Source organism: Lycorma delicatula, chromosome 2, assembly GCF_047948215.1.
Source record: "Lycorma delicatula isolate Av1 chromosome 2, ASM4794821v1, whole genome shotgun sequence".
NCBI lineage: Eukaryota > Metazoa > Arthropoda > Insecta > Hemiptera > Fulgoridae > Lycorma > Lycorma delicatula.
The window spans coordinates 15,340,094-15,357,490 of NC_134456.1; the positions used below are offsets into that span (position 1 = coordinate 15,340,094).

General features: G+C 29.2%; 3 protein-coding genes across 10 annotated transcripts in view; 2 read left to right on the forward strand and 1 right to left on the reverse strand.

Moving 5' to 3' along the window:
- Positions 1–17,397, reverse strand: part of LOC142320491 (dynein axonemal heavy chain 1-like) — a 108,341-nt gene that overhangs the window by 76,905 nt on the left and 14,039 nt on the right. Inside the window, exon 1 of one of the 4 annotated variants that reach the window (XM_075358341.1) lies at positions 10,068–10,684. The exons of the other annotated variants lie outside the window; for them this stretch is intronic. The gene's annotated coding sequence lies outside the window, so the exon portion shown is untranslated. Of the gene's footprint in view, positions 1–10,067; positions 10,685–17,397 lie in introns of those variants that run through there. 4 annotated transcript variants of the gene reach the window in all.
- The window catches only part of LOC142319839 (uncharacterized), a 92,345-nt gene that overhangs the window by 43,263 nt on the left and 31,685 nt on the right, over positions 1–17,397 (forward strand). The window contains exon 6 of the mRNA XM_075357510.1: positions 3,870–4,004. Coding sequence (XP_075213625.1) covers positions 3,870–4,004 — 135 coding nt within the window. The remainder of the gene's footprint in view (positions 1–3,869; positions 4,005–17,397) is intronic.
- The window catches only part of LOC142320490 (uncharacterized), a 95,583-nt gene continuing 91,388 nt past the window's right edge, over positions 13,203–17,397 (forward strand). Inside the window, exons 1-2 of one of the 5 annotated variants that reach the window (XM_075358337.1) lie at positions 13,217–13,356; positions 15,946–16,147. The gene's annotated coding sequence lies outside the window, so the exon portion shown is untranslated. Of the gene's footprint in view, positions 13,357–15,945; positions 16,148–17,397 lie in introns of all 5 variants that reach the window. The other 4 variants (XM_075358336.1, XM_075358334.1, XM_075358338.1 and 1 more) reach the window with 4 other exon arrangements.

A 17,397-nucleotide genomic window follows, 5' to 3' on the forward strand; every position in this document is an offset into this window, starting at 1 on the left:
ATTTTTTTTTTGTTTTAAAACAGCAGTATTAAAAGTTAAGTATGGTTTTGCAAGATGAAAGTATATTTTTTTTATAAGAGATAGGAGGACTGAGGAACAAAAGTTACAGCACATCTCAACAAAAATTCATTTATAAGTTAATACATGAGCATGTGAAGCATCCTTGAATTACTGACCAATGCCTCCAACAATTTCTTTTCACCCGTTCTCAAATTACTACATATTACAGATTCTCATGTTAATTACATAAAATTCATTTTTTTCTAGATCCTAGAGGACAAACTCCAGACTAAGATGATTTTTCTCAATCTCTTTGATGTTTTGGTTTCCAAATCTTGGTTATACTTTTGGACAATTACACCTTTTGAAGTATTTAAAAAAAATATACTACAAAATTTTTTTTTACTGTTTTTACCCTCAAAGTACTCAAACAGAAATGTTTCTGTTCGAGAAAAGAAACTGTTTAAGAAAAGAAAATGTTTCTATACACAGAGAACATGTTGATGTTGATGTTTCTATATAACAGAGAAGTACTCAAGATGGAAATGTTTCTTTCTTGTTTAAAAGCATAATACAAATTTTGCTTTAACATGATACACATATTCCAGTTTTTTAATTCAAGTTAGTTAAAAGTTTTACAAATTTCCATTTCTAATACTTCACAGACAGCTGAACAATATTTTTTCCTATTAATAGCAGATGTTTTTATTATTTTTTGTAAATCTTTATTATTCAATTTTTTTAATACACCTTTTTCTTTTGTAAACCTTAATGGTTCAAAAGTTTGATATCATTTAATTCTTGGTACAATCCCAAACAATGTGTTCTTACTAGCACAAAGTGATCTCAAAATGAATACAGTTTTTGTAACTGATTTGATAAAAAATATTTTATCTCGTATTGTTTACTCAGTTGGAACATGTTTCATAAAATAATATTAATTTGTAACTCATTATTAAAAGTTTAAAGCCTTTTTTATTTGAATCAATCAAATTAAAATTTTAGATTTTCCTACAACCACTTTCGACTACTTCTTTACTGATTTAATTTAAAGTTTAAATAAGTGTGTTTACTAACTGTAAGAGTATGCCAACTGCAAAAGTATTTTTGGAATACTTACAATATGTTCAACTCATTTTCAAAAGAAACCCCCCTTTATTAAATGGTAGAACAATATTGTTGCTTCTATGCCAAGTCAAAATTTAAAAAATTCAGTATTTTATTCAGAAAATTTTTCATGTAATTTTTTTGCATATCATCATTAGAATATGAGAAAATCTTTAAGTGTAAAAATAATGTAATTTGATTCGTGTAAGAAGTCAATATCAGTGAGTTTTGGTATAATAATAATACCATCATCAATGCAGTTGGTAGTACCACTGATCAGTCGACATCATAGTTGGAGGGAAACGTTTTCTATGTTCACTCTATTTTTAACCCGTGCAATGAGTATCTTGTTACTGTGAGTGTCTTCTTGTTACTATATTGCATGCTAGTATTCTGTAAATCTTGTCATCCAAAAAAACTTGTGTAACTTTAGAGGTTATCATTTTAATTTTTTTTAATGTACTTTTAATTTTTGTTTATTACTTAAGTGAAAAAAGGAATTTGTATTATGATGACAGGAAGGTTTATGATGGATAACAGTAAAGATGTGGAAGATTTACTTAAAGAACTTGCTAGTAATGTTGAAAATAGCACTTATTTATTCAATGATGATACAGATAAAGATCCAAATTTCTTACAAACTGTGAAGAAAACAGCAAAGTAAGCAGCAGTACATTTTCAAGTAATTCATATGGATATTGCATAGGGAAAGTGTTTCAAATGTTAGTTCTCATCATAAACATGATAATGCTTCTGAAAAAAACTGCACCACTTGAAAACAAAGCTACATTTAGTGACAAAGAGACTTATTCAGAAAATGGTTCATTCATCCCTTTGTATCAATGAAAACTCTGACCCTGGGATTAGTGATTTAACCCTAAATAAAAACCCAAATAATGTTAATCAAAAGAAACTCAAAGCAGTCTAAAAAGATGGAGAAAAGAAGATAAATCAAAATGGAAAAAGAATCTTATAAAAAACATGATATTCCTGTGAACCTTATAAAACCATGAACAAAGTTCTCATGCCGACCTAAGTTTTCAGAAAAAGAGAGACTATGTAACCATTTTCTTCATGTCAAAATCTTTATTTTTTTAATAAAATGGATACTAGATTTAGGGTGTGTCAAAGGTTTTTTGAAAAAACTTTGTCTATTCCTAATGGACCAATTCTGAAAGCTTTAGAAGGGAAGAATGATTGTGGGATCTTTGTGGGCAGGGATAAGAGGGGTACATTCACTCTTGGAAACAAACACTCTGAAGACCAAATGAATTATCTTAACAGTACAATGAGAGTTTCCCTACAATGGAGTCACATTATTGTAGGAAGTCTAGCAGCAGAAGATACTTGGATAAAAATCTGTCTATTTTAAAAATGTATTTTCTTTATAAAGAAATTTGTAAAAATAAACAAATAAAACCAGTCTGCCAGTCTGTGTACCGCACATACTTTTGCAAAAAATATAATTTATCTTTTTTCAAACCAAAGGAAAAAATGTGCACTATACAAAAAATATAAAGAAATGAAAGATGAAGTTAAGAAAAGTGAACTGAAACAGTATTATAGTCACCAGCAGAGAAAAACAGACGGTAATAAAGCAAAAGAAAATGATAATCATAGAGCAAATACAGACACTGAAGTTATAGAGCACAAGTATCTTGAATCCAGCCACAGTCATAGGGAATGTAACTAACTCCATGCATACGACTATTGAGTCAGACAAGTCAGTTGGTATTTTAATTTACCAATTGTAGCAAAGAAATATGGCAATAATATTCTACCAGAACCACATTTGTCAGAAGAAAGTGAGGTAGATAGTTAATAGAACTTAAAAACTGAATCTTTTTTTAAAAAAGTAAAGATTTTTATCTTTTGTTTTATTAAATTAGCAGTAATTCTTAGTTGTATTAATTAATTATTGTTATATATTATTATTAGCTCTGCTTATTTCTGTATTATTTTTCCAGCTGTTTTAATGAAATAACATTACTGTTATAATTATTAGCAGTAGCTTGTTGATGTATCAATTGGTTAAATTGCATTAGACAAATTTAAAAAAAAAAGATATGAGCACTAGTTCCAATATGAGCGAGTTTTTGTTAATATTTTTCTATTCTGATATTGTAATTTGTATTTTAATTTCTGTGATCACAAAATAAAGTTGAGAAATCATTAATATTAAAAAAGACCTAAGTGCAAAAACATTTTTTTTTAAATTATTTTAAAACCCATAACTGCTATAATTCAATGTAGTATATAAAATTAGTTATGTTTTTGTTTTAAAAAGTACTGCAACATTCATTTTAATAAGAATTTATTTTTAAAATTCATTAGTAACTTTTGGCAGGACAGTGACGATATGTTCATTTAAAAAAGTATTTCTTAAAACTCAACGCTGATCGATTGTAGCATTTGGTCAAATATTAAAGTTGTTTTTTGAACACTTCAAGGAGGATATTTATTTGAACTACTTCAAGACTTCCTGAAAGTATGATTTTTAGTAATTTGAAAGAGTTGTTAAAATTTTGTATTGTTTTAGGAAGGTTTATAAAGTTTTTATTTTACTGATCAGCAACCACTTTTGGCTTGAAAAAGGTATGAGAAGCTAGTGGTTAGTTAAGTACCCATTATTTATGGAGGTAGTAGTTAATATCTAGGACATTTTTCATTTTACATTAGCATAATTTGTTTACATTTTTTTTGTTTTTTTTTATTACTGAGATCATGTGGTAATAAAGATGTACAATATCTGTTATCTACAGATGCATACCCAAGTCATCAACTTGTATATCAATGGCAGTCTGGAGCAAGTGTAAGTTTTGAACCAGGAATGACACTATCACAATTTGACTTGATGGGAAGTCCACAACGCAATCTTACATTTCAACGAAGAGAAGGTAAATGTCAGTAATCCTAAATAAACTATTTATATTATTACTATTTCTTATTATTAGAAAATATACCAGTTTCTATGGTAAACAGAATAAAGGTGTGATTTTTAGGGTTGATTATCACTTGTATCTTGGTGGGCTCGATAATATGCACAGTAGATTCTGAACAGTGAAGAAATCAGCCATTTAAACTAATCCTGGTGTTTGATACATGTTCTGTACTATAAGTGGCTTTGTTGTTTTCAGCAATGATTTGAAACTTGTGTTAAGTTACTTACTATTTTAAGTTACTTACTATTTTATGATTATGCCAGTTAATATTTACTACATTAAATGAGTTTCACAAGGGAAGGTAATGCAAGTGTAAAATGTTACCAAGTATTATTTCATTCACTCTATCTTCCACATTATCCTCTTCAGTTTCTCAGAATCTTCTAATGAAAGATGAGTAGTCAATCATGCTTTCAAAAAAAGAAGGTTGAAGTCAACATGTTAAGCTGGTTATTAACAGTTAAGGTTTTCAGCCAGGATGTAAACTAATCTCGTTCTTGTATTATTGGATTTCTGAGATTAAGAAAGGGCTGAACACCAATTACAAATGTCAGTTTCGGATGAAATGTTGAAACTTGGATTGGCTAGAAATAAATTCTGGGGCAGGATAAAATGGCTTACGTCATGTCAGAAGATAGGTTTTCAGTAAAGATTTAATTCTGTGTGTTAAACTGCACTGTGTCATATCTCTGAAACAATTCTAAATTTCTTAATGGTCCTAGTGAATATTTGTCATCAGTTTTCAGACGAAAACTGTTGGCAATCGTTTGTATTATAGTTATAGATGATTTTATACAGTACATTTCCCTTCAATGTCAAACGCAAATATTTATCTCCTGAATCCATATTCGTGTTTAAAATAGTATTAGATAATTATCTATTATCTTATAAGATATTGTCATAAGATGATGTGTAGATATAATAAAAGTTATGAGCTGCGACATTCATTATAATTTAAACATAAGAGTTAATTCCAATTTATGGTCAATTATGTTCAGTCTGTTATTATCTGACCTGGAATACCAGAATTCAATGTGTGAATCTTGCCTCTCAATATGTTGGTGGCTAATTCATCACACCACAGAGTGCCATATTCAACAATAAAGGTACAATAATATTATACAATAATCAGTATTATTAGATGTTTATTTTCATATTATTAGTTTACTGTTTATATTTGTATCTAAGATAGATATTTTACAATGACTGTCTGAATGTTCACATTAATTTATATTACATTTTAAGTTTGAGTTCACTCTTTTAAAATTATATTATTAACAAAACAACAATGTGTTCTTGAGAAAGAATCAGTCAATAAGAAGAACTAATTTACATATGACAACTAGTTAAAAAGAAGAAATAATACACATACTTCCATGATCAGAGTATATTGAAAAGTTTTATCAATTTCAGAAAAACAGGCTACTTTTGAAATATGTTAATTTGAAAACTATATAGGTACAGTTTGAAAACTATGAGACTGTACAAGACTACACTTCATTTACTTTCTTACATATCATCCTCATTTATCATCTGAAGTAATACCTTAATGACGGTTCTGGAGACAAATAATATTATTTTCTACATTGAAGTAATCGAAATATATTTTTGTGGGTAGTTATTTTTTTTTACGCTCTAATTCAGGCGGCTTTGCCGCCGTAGGCATCGCCTACCTTGCCTACCGCCGGCCCCGAAACGTGAAAAAATATTAATTTTACCGTTTATCGAAGAACAGAATGAATTTTTCCAAACATAGTTTACAGAAGTATACTTCTGTAAAAAAAAAACAACTTTTTTTCAAAACTTTGAACGTTTGTTTAGTGATATTACAGATATTACTATTGAAAATAACTCTCACTGTTTGAAAACCTACTTAAATATACGCTATCACAAATTTGAGTATACAATTAAATTGTAGTCTGTTCTACATTTCACTGTATCAAGAAAGTTGGACAGTTCAACAAACAAAAACAACAGAATAAACCTTTGTAAACCATCTCGTGGAAACTGAATTCTTACATAAAATTACCGACACGCCGTGCAAATCCTAACTTTTTTAAATATGGATAAAGTTTGCGTGATCCACTTCTCAGTAAGAAATATATAAATATAAATGTCATAAATAGTAAAATTTCTGTTATACATAATGTAAAATGTTTGGACCGTCTAATTAGATAATAAAGTTTCATCAGAATAATAACCCGATTTCATTTACAGTGGGTTAAATCACACTGTGTTGCTTTGAAGTATTTTATTAAACGCTAACGATGATAGGGTATACATAAACGTAATTTATACTATTATGTTTTGTGATTACTTGAAAAAGTAAAAAAAATACATATACTAAAATAGACTATCAGAACTTCGTTTTGTACCGGTAAATATGATTCGTGTAAATTATTTCGTAAATTATAAATTCTCATGTTTCCGTGCATTTATATTTATGAATGTATAAAATTTGCTAAGAAGTAAATGCTATTTATTATTTTAATAAAAATTAAAAAGCGAAAATTGTAATTAACTGGTAACAGATTAACAAGCGATTTTCCCTTTGCAAGCGTGCATGTACGTGTGAATTCTTGTATTACTGATGAACCTATGTTGTACACATGTAGTTCTATCAAGACGGAACATTAGATTTGATTAAATTAAATAAAAAGCTTTATCAACCCCTCCTGTACCGTCGGTATATTAATTTAATCTAGTTTTGAAGGTACAGTTTTATTTAATTTATTGTAAATACATCGCTTGCGATATATTATTAAAATACATTTTAAAAAATCCAGATTGCGATTAAAACAAAATGTTTATAAATAAATGTAATAAAATATTTTTTTATACTAATAAATAAAAAAACAAAATAGTTCAATAGTCGATGACAAATATAATTTATACAATTCTATCGGTCTATTTTACAAAGACGAATTTTACAGATAATTATTTTTTCGTTTAATTTTTTTGATGATGCGTCAAAAGAAAAGAATTGTCAGTCGGTTACTAAGGGAGGGTGGAGTGAGATAGTGAGGGGAATCACCCCCCTCACTGACCCGCTGCGCCACTGTCGCGCTGTCCCTCTGTTAAACACGAACAGAACGGCCAGCTGTCTTCCTTCGCGTCTGATTGGCTACCGTCGGACAGTACTGATCACGCCACAATTCAAATACAACCGTTAACGTAACGGTCATCACTTCTAAACGAGTAACAAAGTTAATAGCAATCACTATTTCTTATATAGACGTTCGATATAATTAAATTAAATCAAGATTAGTCCATTATTTTATATCGATTTAAAATAATAATTAATTTCCTTTAATTTTAATAAATACATTAAAAATATTACGATAAAGTATATTCGTTTTGTAAAGTAAAAAAAAATTTAACAATAAATTATAACAGATCAAATTTCTCCTGTTTTATTTACAATACGACCTCGAAATATCCTACACGTGTAGTTTAACGAGCGAGGAATAATAGAATCAAACCCGAGCCCAGCTTTTTTAGAAGTTAACAATCGACTGATCGGCCAGTTTTTAATATGATTGTTATAAACTTACTTTGAAATAAAGCATTAAAGGATAAAAAAAAATAATCAGTAAAACTTATAATTAAATCGATTATTTATGTTTCTAATAAATAACGTAACAGACGGCCAGATAAATACAATGTTGCGTTACACGCTATAAACAACCTACATACCTACATTTATGCAATTCTTTAATGTTTATAAGAACATAAAATATAATGTTATTTAATAGATCAACAAACATCAACTAAACCGTTTGCCGACCGACCTCCTAAGTAATAAGCTTCGTCCGGAGATCCCGGGTTCGAATCTTAGACACGGTTGGAATTTTTAATTTAATTTATATTATTGACTCGTTTAATTATTTATCAAAATATTACAGAATATAAGGTATATGTTTAGTGAAGGCTGTTAGTTCAGTTTTTAGTCAAGGTCGCAGACACAACGTTGTTCGAAAAAAACAACGGTTTTTCCGATTTCGCATTAAACGGACTAGGTTTTGTCAACAAATCAGGGAATGGTGTTATAAACAACATAACCCAAGCTTGTTTATTATTACAATTCTGACCTGTGTGCGATGCCGTTACCAGCTGTCGCCTCTGTCTGCTCTCTGTGTGCGTTGGGTGTGTTAGTGGGCGCGATGAAAATTATGATTGAAAATCGGGTCGCAAATACTGAAAGATTGATAAACGCTATATTAACCCACTATATTATACCCTCCATCGCATTATTTAATCGCGTACTATTTTTCTTAATATTTAATTCATTAATTAAAATTTTATTTGGCTATAACTCTGGAACCGATGAAAATAATTATCACTTATATCGTTGAAAAACTCTCGATGAGGATTTATTATTGCGATTAAGAAAAAGTCCAGGATCCAAATTTTTTTGGATTTTGGGCTGTTTTGGACACTTTTAGCCCGGTCGATTGCAATCAAAAGGGAGGTGCAAAACTAGATGTTATAACAGTCTTAAATCCAAAATTTCAACATGCTACGGCTAATCGTTATTAAGTTATGCGAGATATATACGTACGTAAAGACGTCATGCCGAAACTATTCAAAATGGATTCAGGAACGTTCAAGATGGATATTTCCGTTGAAATTTGAAAAACGAAATTTTTCGCGATCACAATACTTACTTTACTTCGTACAATTAAGTTAACAAAAAAAAAAAAAAAAAAAAATTTGTTGTGCTATATGACAGCTAATTGGTATATAAGAAAAAAGTCTAACTTAAAATGTCTAAACGAAGGTAGATTAGTTCACACATTACTTAATCTTAGTATTATTAATAAATAAATAGATCTCATCTCTCTCTCACTGTGTGTGTGTTTGTTTGGGCGCGTGCGTATTTGTATTGTAGATTTGCTTACAGTAAACGTTGTAATCGGCTAAGTTAGATAAATTTATAATTAGTGTAATCGTATCATTACCCCCTTACATACTACTTGTTAATCTTTTTTATAATCTATAATAATTTGCGGTTCAGTTTAGTTGTGGAAAATTTTTCAAATACTAATCTGGTATCGAACCCAACACTTTGGTTTAAGATTTAGTAAGCAAAGCACGTTTTCTGTGGCACTGAAGCGGCAACATTACATTTTTTATTGTTAATTATATTTACCCAAAAAAAAGTATAAAAGCAAGCACGCGAATGTGCTTTTGTATACGTGCAATCATTATGTGTACGTGCGCGGTTGTAATTATATATAATAAATTGAATATTAGATAAAATTAAATAATTGAAAGCCTCATAATTACCCGTTTATGTACCGTTAGCTATGTTTTTTAGCTAACACATACAGGCGAATTTTAAAAGTCGTTTTCATTTATTATGTTGTACAATTTGTAAGTTATCACGGTGAAAAAAAAGTCAGAACAAACATTTTGGCTAAATTTTGTCGAATAAAAAAATTAATAATAAATCTGACCGTCTAACGTAAAAACCGACCGTTTCGAACTGCAGAACACATCAATATAAATTTCAAGAAAAGTGTGAAAATATTTGTAAAGTATTTCACGATGACAATAAAAGGAAATTTACCTTCCTAAAATAGATAGCTAAATTATTAATCACCAAATGCAGACACAGGTAAAACGTAAATTTTTTAAAACAAAAACAGAACTTCAATAAAATATTGATATCCGAAATAATAAGTAGCAATTATTAGAGCACATTTAAATAAAAATAAATTTAGTATACAAAAAAATGAGCAACCCCTTTTCTAGTGTAACGGTACTTACTTGAAAGCAAATTATTTTATAAAGTAATCTACGTATATATATTTTATTTAATTTAAATTAAAATAACAAGAATAAAAATATATTTCGCTAAGCTAAAAATAATCATTTTTGCCAAACAAAATTTGCAAATGATGAAACGTTCATTAAATTCCCATAATTCCTGCTAATGAGTTAACCTTTTGTAATTAATCACATTATTTGTGTACTATTTTGCTTATTACATAATATTTTATTGAAAGAACTTACCTAATTTACATGTAGAATTCTTCTCTAAATGGTCGTTTAGATTCGTGTAAAACACTACTATATATACCGAAAACAAATAACGTATAAGTAAACAAAATTTGATACGGTTTTAAAAACACCATTAGATCGGAAAGAAATAAATATCATTTATTGTACATGACAACGTTAATCGTTCGTTAATACTACTTATATTAGATTAATAAGTTATCAGAAAGAAAATATTAGATAATATTACAATCTAAGTTTTCTTTATTTTTACTCCATCGCTGTATATAATGGAAGAAGCTAATAAATAATATAAACAAATATAATTTTTCATGAACGTAATAAATATTTTGACACACGCAGTTGTTTTGACTAATTGTAGCCGAACCAAGTTGAAGGACGAAATAGTCGGATACAGTCACAGCAATTACGCTTCCTGATCAATTCTATCTGTACACTCCCTTTTACTTACACCAACACGTACAAGTTACCGCAGTTAGTAAATTTTTTTCTCCGCTCTATCCGTAGTTCAGAACCCATCTTTTTATTTTATTCTGTTAGGTTTTTTTTACTATTATTTTCTTATTAATCTGCATAATTAATTTTAATTTTCTAATTAATGTTTTTATATTAAAATATTTTTAAACTTTTTTTAATATAATATATTTTAAAATGTATTTTTTAAATGTAATTAATAATTTTTTCACAAAAAAAACCAAAAGGATTGATTTCTAACAGACATTCGATTTGGTTTGCTTTAATTCTTATTTTCAATTAGAATCGCATTCTCTTAACTGAATTTCAATGGTTTTCTGAGAAAAAGAAATTTTGACTATAAAAAAGTAATCGGGTTTATTTAACTATGTTGCTTTCCAACCTGTTAACTGCCATCTGTGATCGGAATTAAGTAACGTTTAATGATTTTACAGTCTAGGAACTCTTTATAACCGAATTTAAAATTATATAAAGTTTCATATCATTAGTAAATATCCTCGATGAATCGGGAGCTAAATTAGACGGTTCTGAAACTTCTTCAAGGTTTGTTATTTCAAAAACAAAACGTTAAATTTTTCAACGAATAAAACCTATCTATATTTAATTTATTCTGTAGTAAAAAGATTACGTACATATGACAATCTGCCATCGTTTAAAACACACACATACACGCACACACACACAGACAAGAGTTTATTAACCTCCCCTTAGAGACTATTGAGTGCGATATTAAACTCGAAAATCTTCTTTTTCCTTTCCTTATTTATACAAAATAAACAAACTACGTATCATTGTATTTAATAAATCATTGTCTAAACAAATATTCAATTTTAACAAATACAATTGTTACATTTTAAAATGCGTACAATAAGATAGATTAATAAATAAATTACACTGTTGATTCTTGTATTAAAAAAACCGTTTGAAAATAAAGATATGTTGCAAAAGGTTCTGGTTTCGAATTCCTAATCTCAGACAGGCTCAATATTCTTACACCCTAAAAATTCATTTCATAATTAAAGAGAAAAAAATAACCGGATATTATTAATTTGTTGGCAGTTTAGATTAATAAATTGTTTAATATAAAATAGATTATGAATATTTGTTTTAATAATGCGTATTAAGATCACGACAAGTTCCTTCCCGCGCTGTCTGGCCAGCGCCCGTTGTTGAACACAGTTATGTAATATTACTCAATCCACTCGACAACAAAGGTTCAAGTTTAACAGTCTGACGCGCTTTAATAAAATCCCTTACGCGATAGAGCTGAACTGTAGGAAGAATAAATCGATTCCGTATCTAATATTTATATGAATATAAGCGAACTGAGACAGAAGCATTACGCAAGTAATTCTGTGCGGCAACTAACAATCAACTAGTGTCTTAACGTTATGAATAATTTTTTTTTTTTTTTTTAATTATAAGCATATTACGCTGCTGCAAACCCTCTCCAAGCTGAGAAAAAACCTTAGATCTTCAGACTACGAGTAACGTTCTTTTAATTGGCAATACCCAGAGTCTTAAGTCCAAGCCAAGAATCGAACCCAAAACCCTCAGTATATCATTCGGTTGTTCTATTACGGAGGTGACAAAATAGATTACAAAAATCCGACATCCGACAAAATTTAATTCCATGTCACTCAAAGAAATTTCAATATAATTTTTGATCAAACTGTTTCGTTCATTGAGAGCCAGGTATTAGTTAAAAACGACGAAATATATTTTAAAAGATCTAAATAAAATAAAATTAGGCTTTATACGTATAATAAAGTGAACTAATAAATAGATCTACGGGTGTATGTACGCTCTTACACACCCATTCGATTTGGATATTGTAGACAGGCCGAACCGTGAAATTTAGAGATAATACTAATCATTCATTACCTCCTTGCGTACTGTTCGTGGTTTCTATAATCTACATCGTAAAAGATGCGGTTCTGTTATTTTTCTTTTTGAGAAGATGACTGTTCGTCTTCTCAAAAAGAAGCAAATCTTTTGATCATCTTCTCAAAAAAAAACTGCAGTTCCAGATATCGATCGAATCTGGAACTTTTAGTCTAGCAGGTAGCTTGGCGCTACCTCTTCTCTAATAGCATGTAGATCATGTTACATCTAAAAAAGAAAAGATTAATAATACAATTTTTTTATTTCCTGATTGATATTTAAAAAAATATAATAACACTTAATAACAAAATTGTACGTGCGCGCGCGTGGGGGTCCGTATTTACATGTAGTATATATATATATTTTTTTTTTTTTTTGAGGACGAAAAACGGTTGAACGTTGTCATCGCCCGGATGTACTATATATTGAGCTTGATTACGTATATAAATTGATTATACGTATTTAAATAATAAGTAAAAATCTCGTTATAACCCCTTTGTGTACGGTTGGCTGTTGTTGTAATATGTCCATTTATAGTTTTAAGCGAAAATTTATTCTCTTTAATATTTTATCTAATTATAAGTTGGTCAAGACCGATAGTCAATTTTAAAAACAATTTAATATTAGACGACATGTAATGGATGCTCTAATGTTGAAAAAAATTGATGGTGATGACAGTTTGCGAACCAAATTTTAGATATAATAATTTTGTTGTTAAACTAGCGAATGTCTTTCGATGACGTCGATTCCGTAGTGGGGGGAAGATGAGTCTAACTAAAGAAATTCACCGAGATGCTTTGTTTTGTGGTTAGTTATTGGCGGGAATTATCGGTAGATAGCCGACTGAATACGTAATGCTTCCAGTTAACATTGACGTCATCCAATTTACATCTTTTTACTGAGATATTTCTTATTACTGATTAAGGTGAGTTGTATTTATTTTTTTAATATTATTGGCCAATTATTATTGGCAGTTGTTTTATTCTGTGTATGTGTTACTCAAATTATTTATTAGATTAAAAATGTTAGAACCTAATTTACTCTCGTCTATTTTTACAAAATAAATTTAATAATAATAAATTTGTTTATTTATCTCTTAATAGCGGCTAAACAGTATCGAAAAAATAAACAAGTTATATGTTTGTAAGAGTATTTCGTGAGTAATATATTAGATGTATTTCGTGTTAAATATATTATGTTTTAAGTCGGGTAACGAGAATGAAGCTAAGAAAATAATTCGCATCTGTATCGTTATAAAGAATATACCGATTTACTAGAGTCCTGGGTTCGACACCTAAATAGCTTACCGTTTGTTCACCGATCTCAATTAATATCGTTAAATATTCAAATAAATGAATAATACTCGGGAATAACACAAAAATTTGAAGAAACTATTTTTTGATAGGAAAGAAAGTAACAAATAATCGTTTTAATAAATTTGTAAAAATATTTTTAGAAATTTATCGGCGTAGTTTTTATTTAACATATATATATTTAATAATATAAGTAAGAAAGGAAAAAAACATAGGTAGTGAGTTTGTAGAAGGCAACCAATATTTTATAATATGAGTTCGACACCCAGTAAGGACTCTGTATAATCTTAATAATTATGCATACATATTATTTAAAGCAGAAATTATTCGTAAACAGTACAACGAGATATATACAACAAATAGTTCATTACAGATTTTTATATTTAACATTTCCCGTGTTTACTTTATATTTTTTAAGCTAAATTAAAAAAAAATCACAACATTGTTGAAAATGTATAGTCGATCGTTCTTTTAGAGGAAAACTATTTTTAAGAAAGATATAACGACCCTCCTTAGATCGATCGGTTGATAAATTAAGCGACTGATATACCGATATTCCTAGGTTCGAATCTCGGCATCGTTTGGCATTCCTTATCGGTTACAGTTCATCTAATTCTTTACGTACAATTATAAACGACGCAAAATAAAGAAATTACAAAAAAACTATGTTTATTTGCTGATCAAAGGAGCACTGAAATTAAAAAAAAATTGAAGTAACATAATTTAACGATGTACTCGTATTTTCGAAATAAAATTCTATACGCGTAATTTTTTATTACTACAAACGACGTTGTAACTTTTCTTCTCGTCGGGAAAAATCTTTGGATCAGAGGTTAAATTTTACGTAAATTTTTCATTTACAGTTACCGTTTTTTTGTTATAATTCCGACGAGAAATTTTTTAAAGCTTTTTCACGAACGGAAAGGCATTAATAAATTTAAAAAGTGTCGAAAACCTTAACGGTCAATTTTTTTATTACAAAGTTTTTGTAAAAATGCACTTTGAGTGAGAAAATTGAAAAAATACAAACATGTTTAAGTAGCCCACCGCATACAGCGAGAGAGATTGACGGAGGGGGAGAGTGAGAGAGAGGGGTCGAGTGAGAGACAGAGTGGGTAGTGTGAGAGAGCGAGGGTGATGGAGAGAAATTGAGAGAGGGTTTGGTAGGGGGATCAATGATGGAGAGGAAGCGAGACAGAGGGTCTCTCTCTCTCTTACTTCTCTTCTCTTCTAATACTATTCTTAATACGGAGTGGTATATAATCGCAGCTCTAACATTGTGACTACAACAGGTGCCATGTTGCCAATTAACCTGAGTTTTCCTTCCCCCCTCACCCTTTGGCAGCCAAGATCGGCATGAGGTAATTCACTGCGTTGCGTTTGAGTTATTCAACACTTTTACATAGAATAAATACATCATCCAAGCTAACCAGTAAGGAAGATGAATGAAAAAAATAATTTTTAATATTTTTGTAAAATTTTTATTATTTATTTTTTTTTTTTTAATTTAATAATTAATCATATTATTATTTTACTATTATTTATATCTATATATTAAAAAAAAAAAATCGTGTTAAATTCTTTGTTTGACAATAAGGTCAATGAACTTTGATATTTATCGTTTATGTATTAGTGTTAAAAACTTAAAAATCATACTTGATAACTTTTTTGTTTATTTTTTTTATGTTGTTATAATACAATTAGTAAAATAATCACTGATTTTATACATCCGGCTCTCGTTTAACCGGACTTACATATTTTATTTATCCGTAAAATTTACATAAACTATTGCTTGTTTAAGTACTCGAATTATCAGAGATTTTCTTGTTACAAAATTGTGATTCAAATTAAATATAATCTGAGATTAATGTTTGTTAAAACGTCGATTATTCGGACCTCCATATCTCAAACATTTTTCGACTAATTGCGGGGCCTTTTATCCGGAGGTCCCGGGTTCGAATAAAAGGAAATAACTGAAAACCTTAACATTACAGTTTAACGTTGGTTACGTTCCTTTGTTAACTTTGTATACATAGGTTTAAGCGAAAATTTGGTTTCAGTTATTATTTTGTCAAATTAAAAGTTTTCAAATCTGTAAAACATTAATGCTATACTGTCGGTTGTTATTATGAGAGGAGAAACAGTACAGTGTAGGTAATACATTTTAGTTGGCGCGCCAATTTTCATAATTTATTTTGCAGATTTGTTCGGACGTTGTTTGAAGCGACAGAGAAATAACGTGCGTGGCAGAGAACGAAAGCTTATGGAATCTAGCGACATTACACATGGCGCTAGATATGCAGTTCAATTTGGATCCTCGTGTCTGCGGTCATTCTTGTTTAACTATTTCTTATACGTTGTTTATTTTGTTTTGGTGTTTAATGACCTTCATTATTAATCGAGGTAAGTTTCTTTATATTAATATTATTTTAATATAGCTTAAAATAAGTGTTATTATTTTTGTTTTCACGTACTGCATTTTCTATTTATAACACCGGCTACATAGTATCCCCCAAAAATAAACAAAAGTTACACGCTTGTTTATAAATTTTAGGTTAATCGGCCGATAAATAATTAACCAAATAAAATGCCAAATAACCAAATAAATAATTAACCAAATGCACAATCTAAACGTACCGTACTCGTGGGTTAAGCAAAGTACGGTTAATGTGTAAAAACGCGCTCACACGCACCCACAGAGAGAATGTTAGAGAATTTTCGCGCTGTCTGGGACAGAGTGAGGTTTAAGAGACGGGGTGATGATAGTGATTGTGATGTTTTATTACTTTCCAAGAGCGACTCTTATTTTGATAATCGTATTCTCTAAATAAGTATATAATTTCGTACCAAATTCTTACGGTATTTTGTATTTCACTTTTATTCGTTTCTGGAATATTAAATTTCGTATTTTAAAATGCTTGAAATTTATCGGTGATAAATTACAATTTTAAACTTGTATTTAAGAGAATAGAAAGTAAAAACAAAAATAATAGTAATGAAAACATTGGCAAAAGATACCAGAATTACAGGTAGACAGAAAGTTCTGTGTTCAAATTTCGGTCAGAATTGGCTTTTTTATACGCTTTATTAAAATTTGAAATAAAAGTAAGTGACGAACTGAATGTCGGTCTATTGCCCGTACAAATAAATAAATAGAAAAATGTATTAGGTATTAATACGTGTTAGGAATACCATTAATAAAGATAACTAGGTCGAATTGTAAATAAAACTGGAAAAATTTTATCTGTTATTATGTAATATTAGAATTTTTTTTTTGTAAATTACTTTACAAAACTGATAAATTTAATCGTAATATTTTTAAAAAAATTATTAAAATTAAGGGAGATAAATTATTATTTTAAATAAAATGTAATAATAGAGATATAAAATAATCGACAAATCTTGATTTAATTTAATTATATCGAACGTCTATATAAGAAATATAATAGGGATATTAACTTTGTTATTCGACAGAAATACACACACACGTACGCACATTTACGGTTGTATTTGAATTGTTGTACCATCGCGTGACCAGTACTGTCCGAGGGTAGCCAATCAGAGTGAAGTTAGCCACCTGCATTGTTTGACCACCCCTCTCCCCGCTCCTGTCTACGCATTAGTCAGACTGACAGTTGGTTTTACTTATGCGT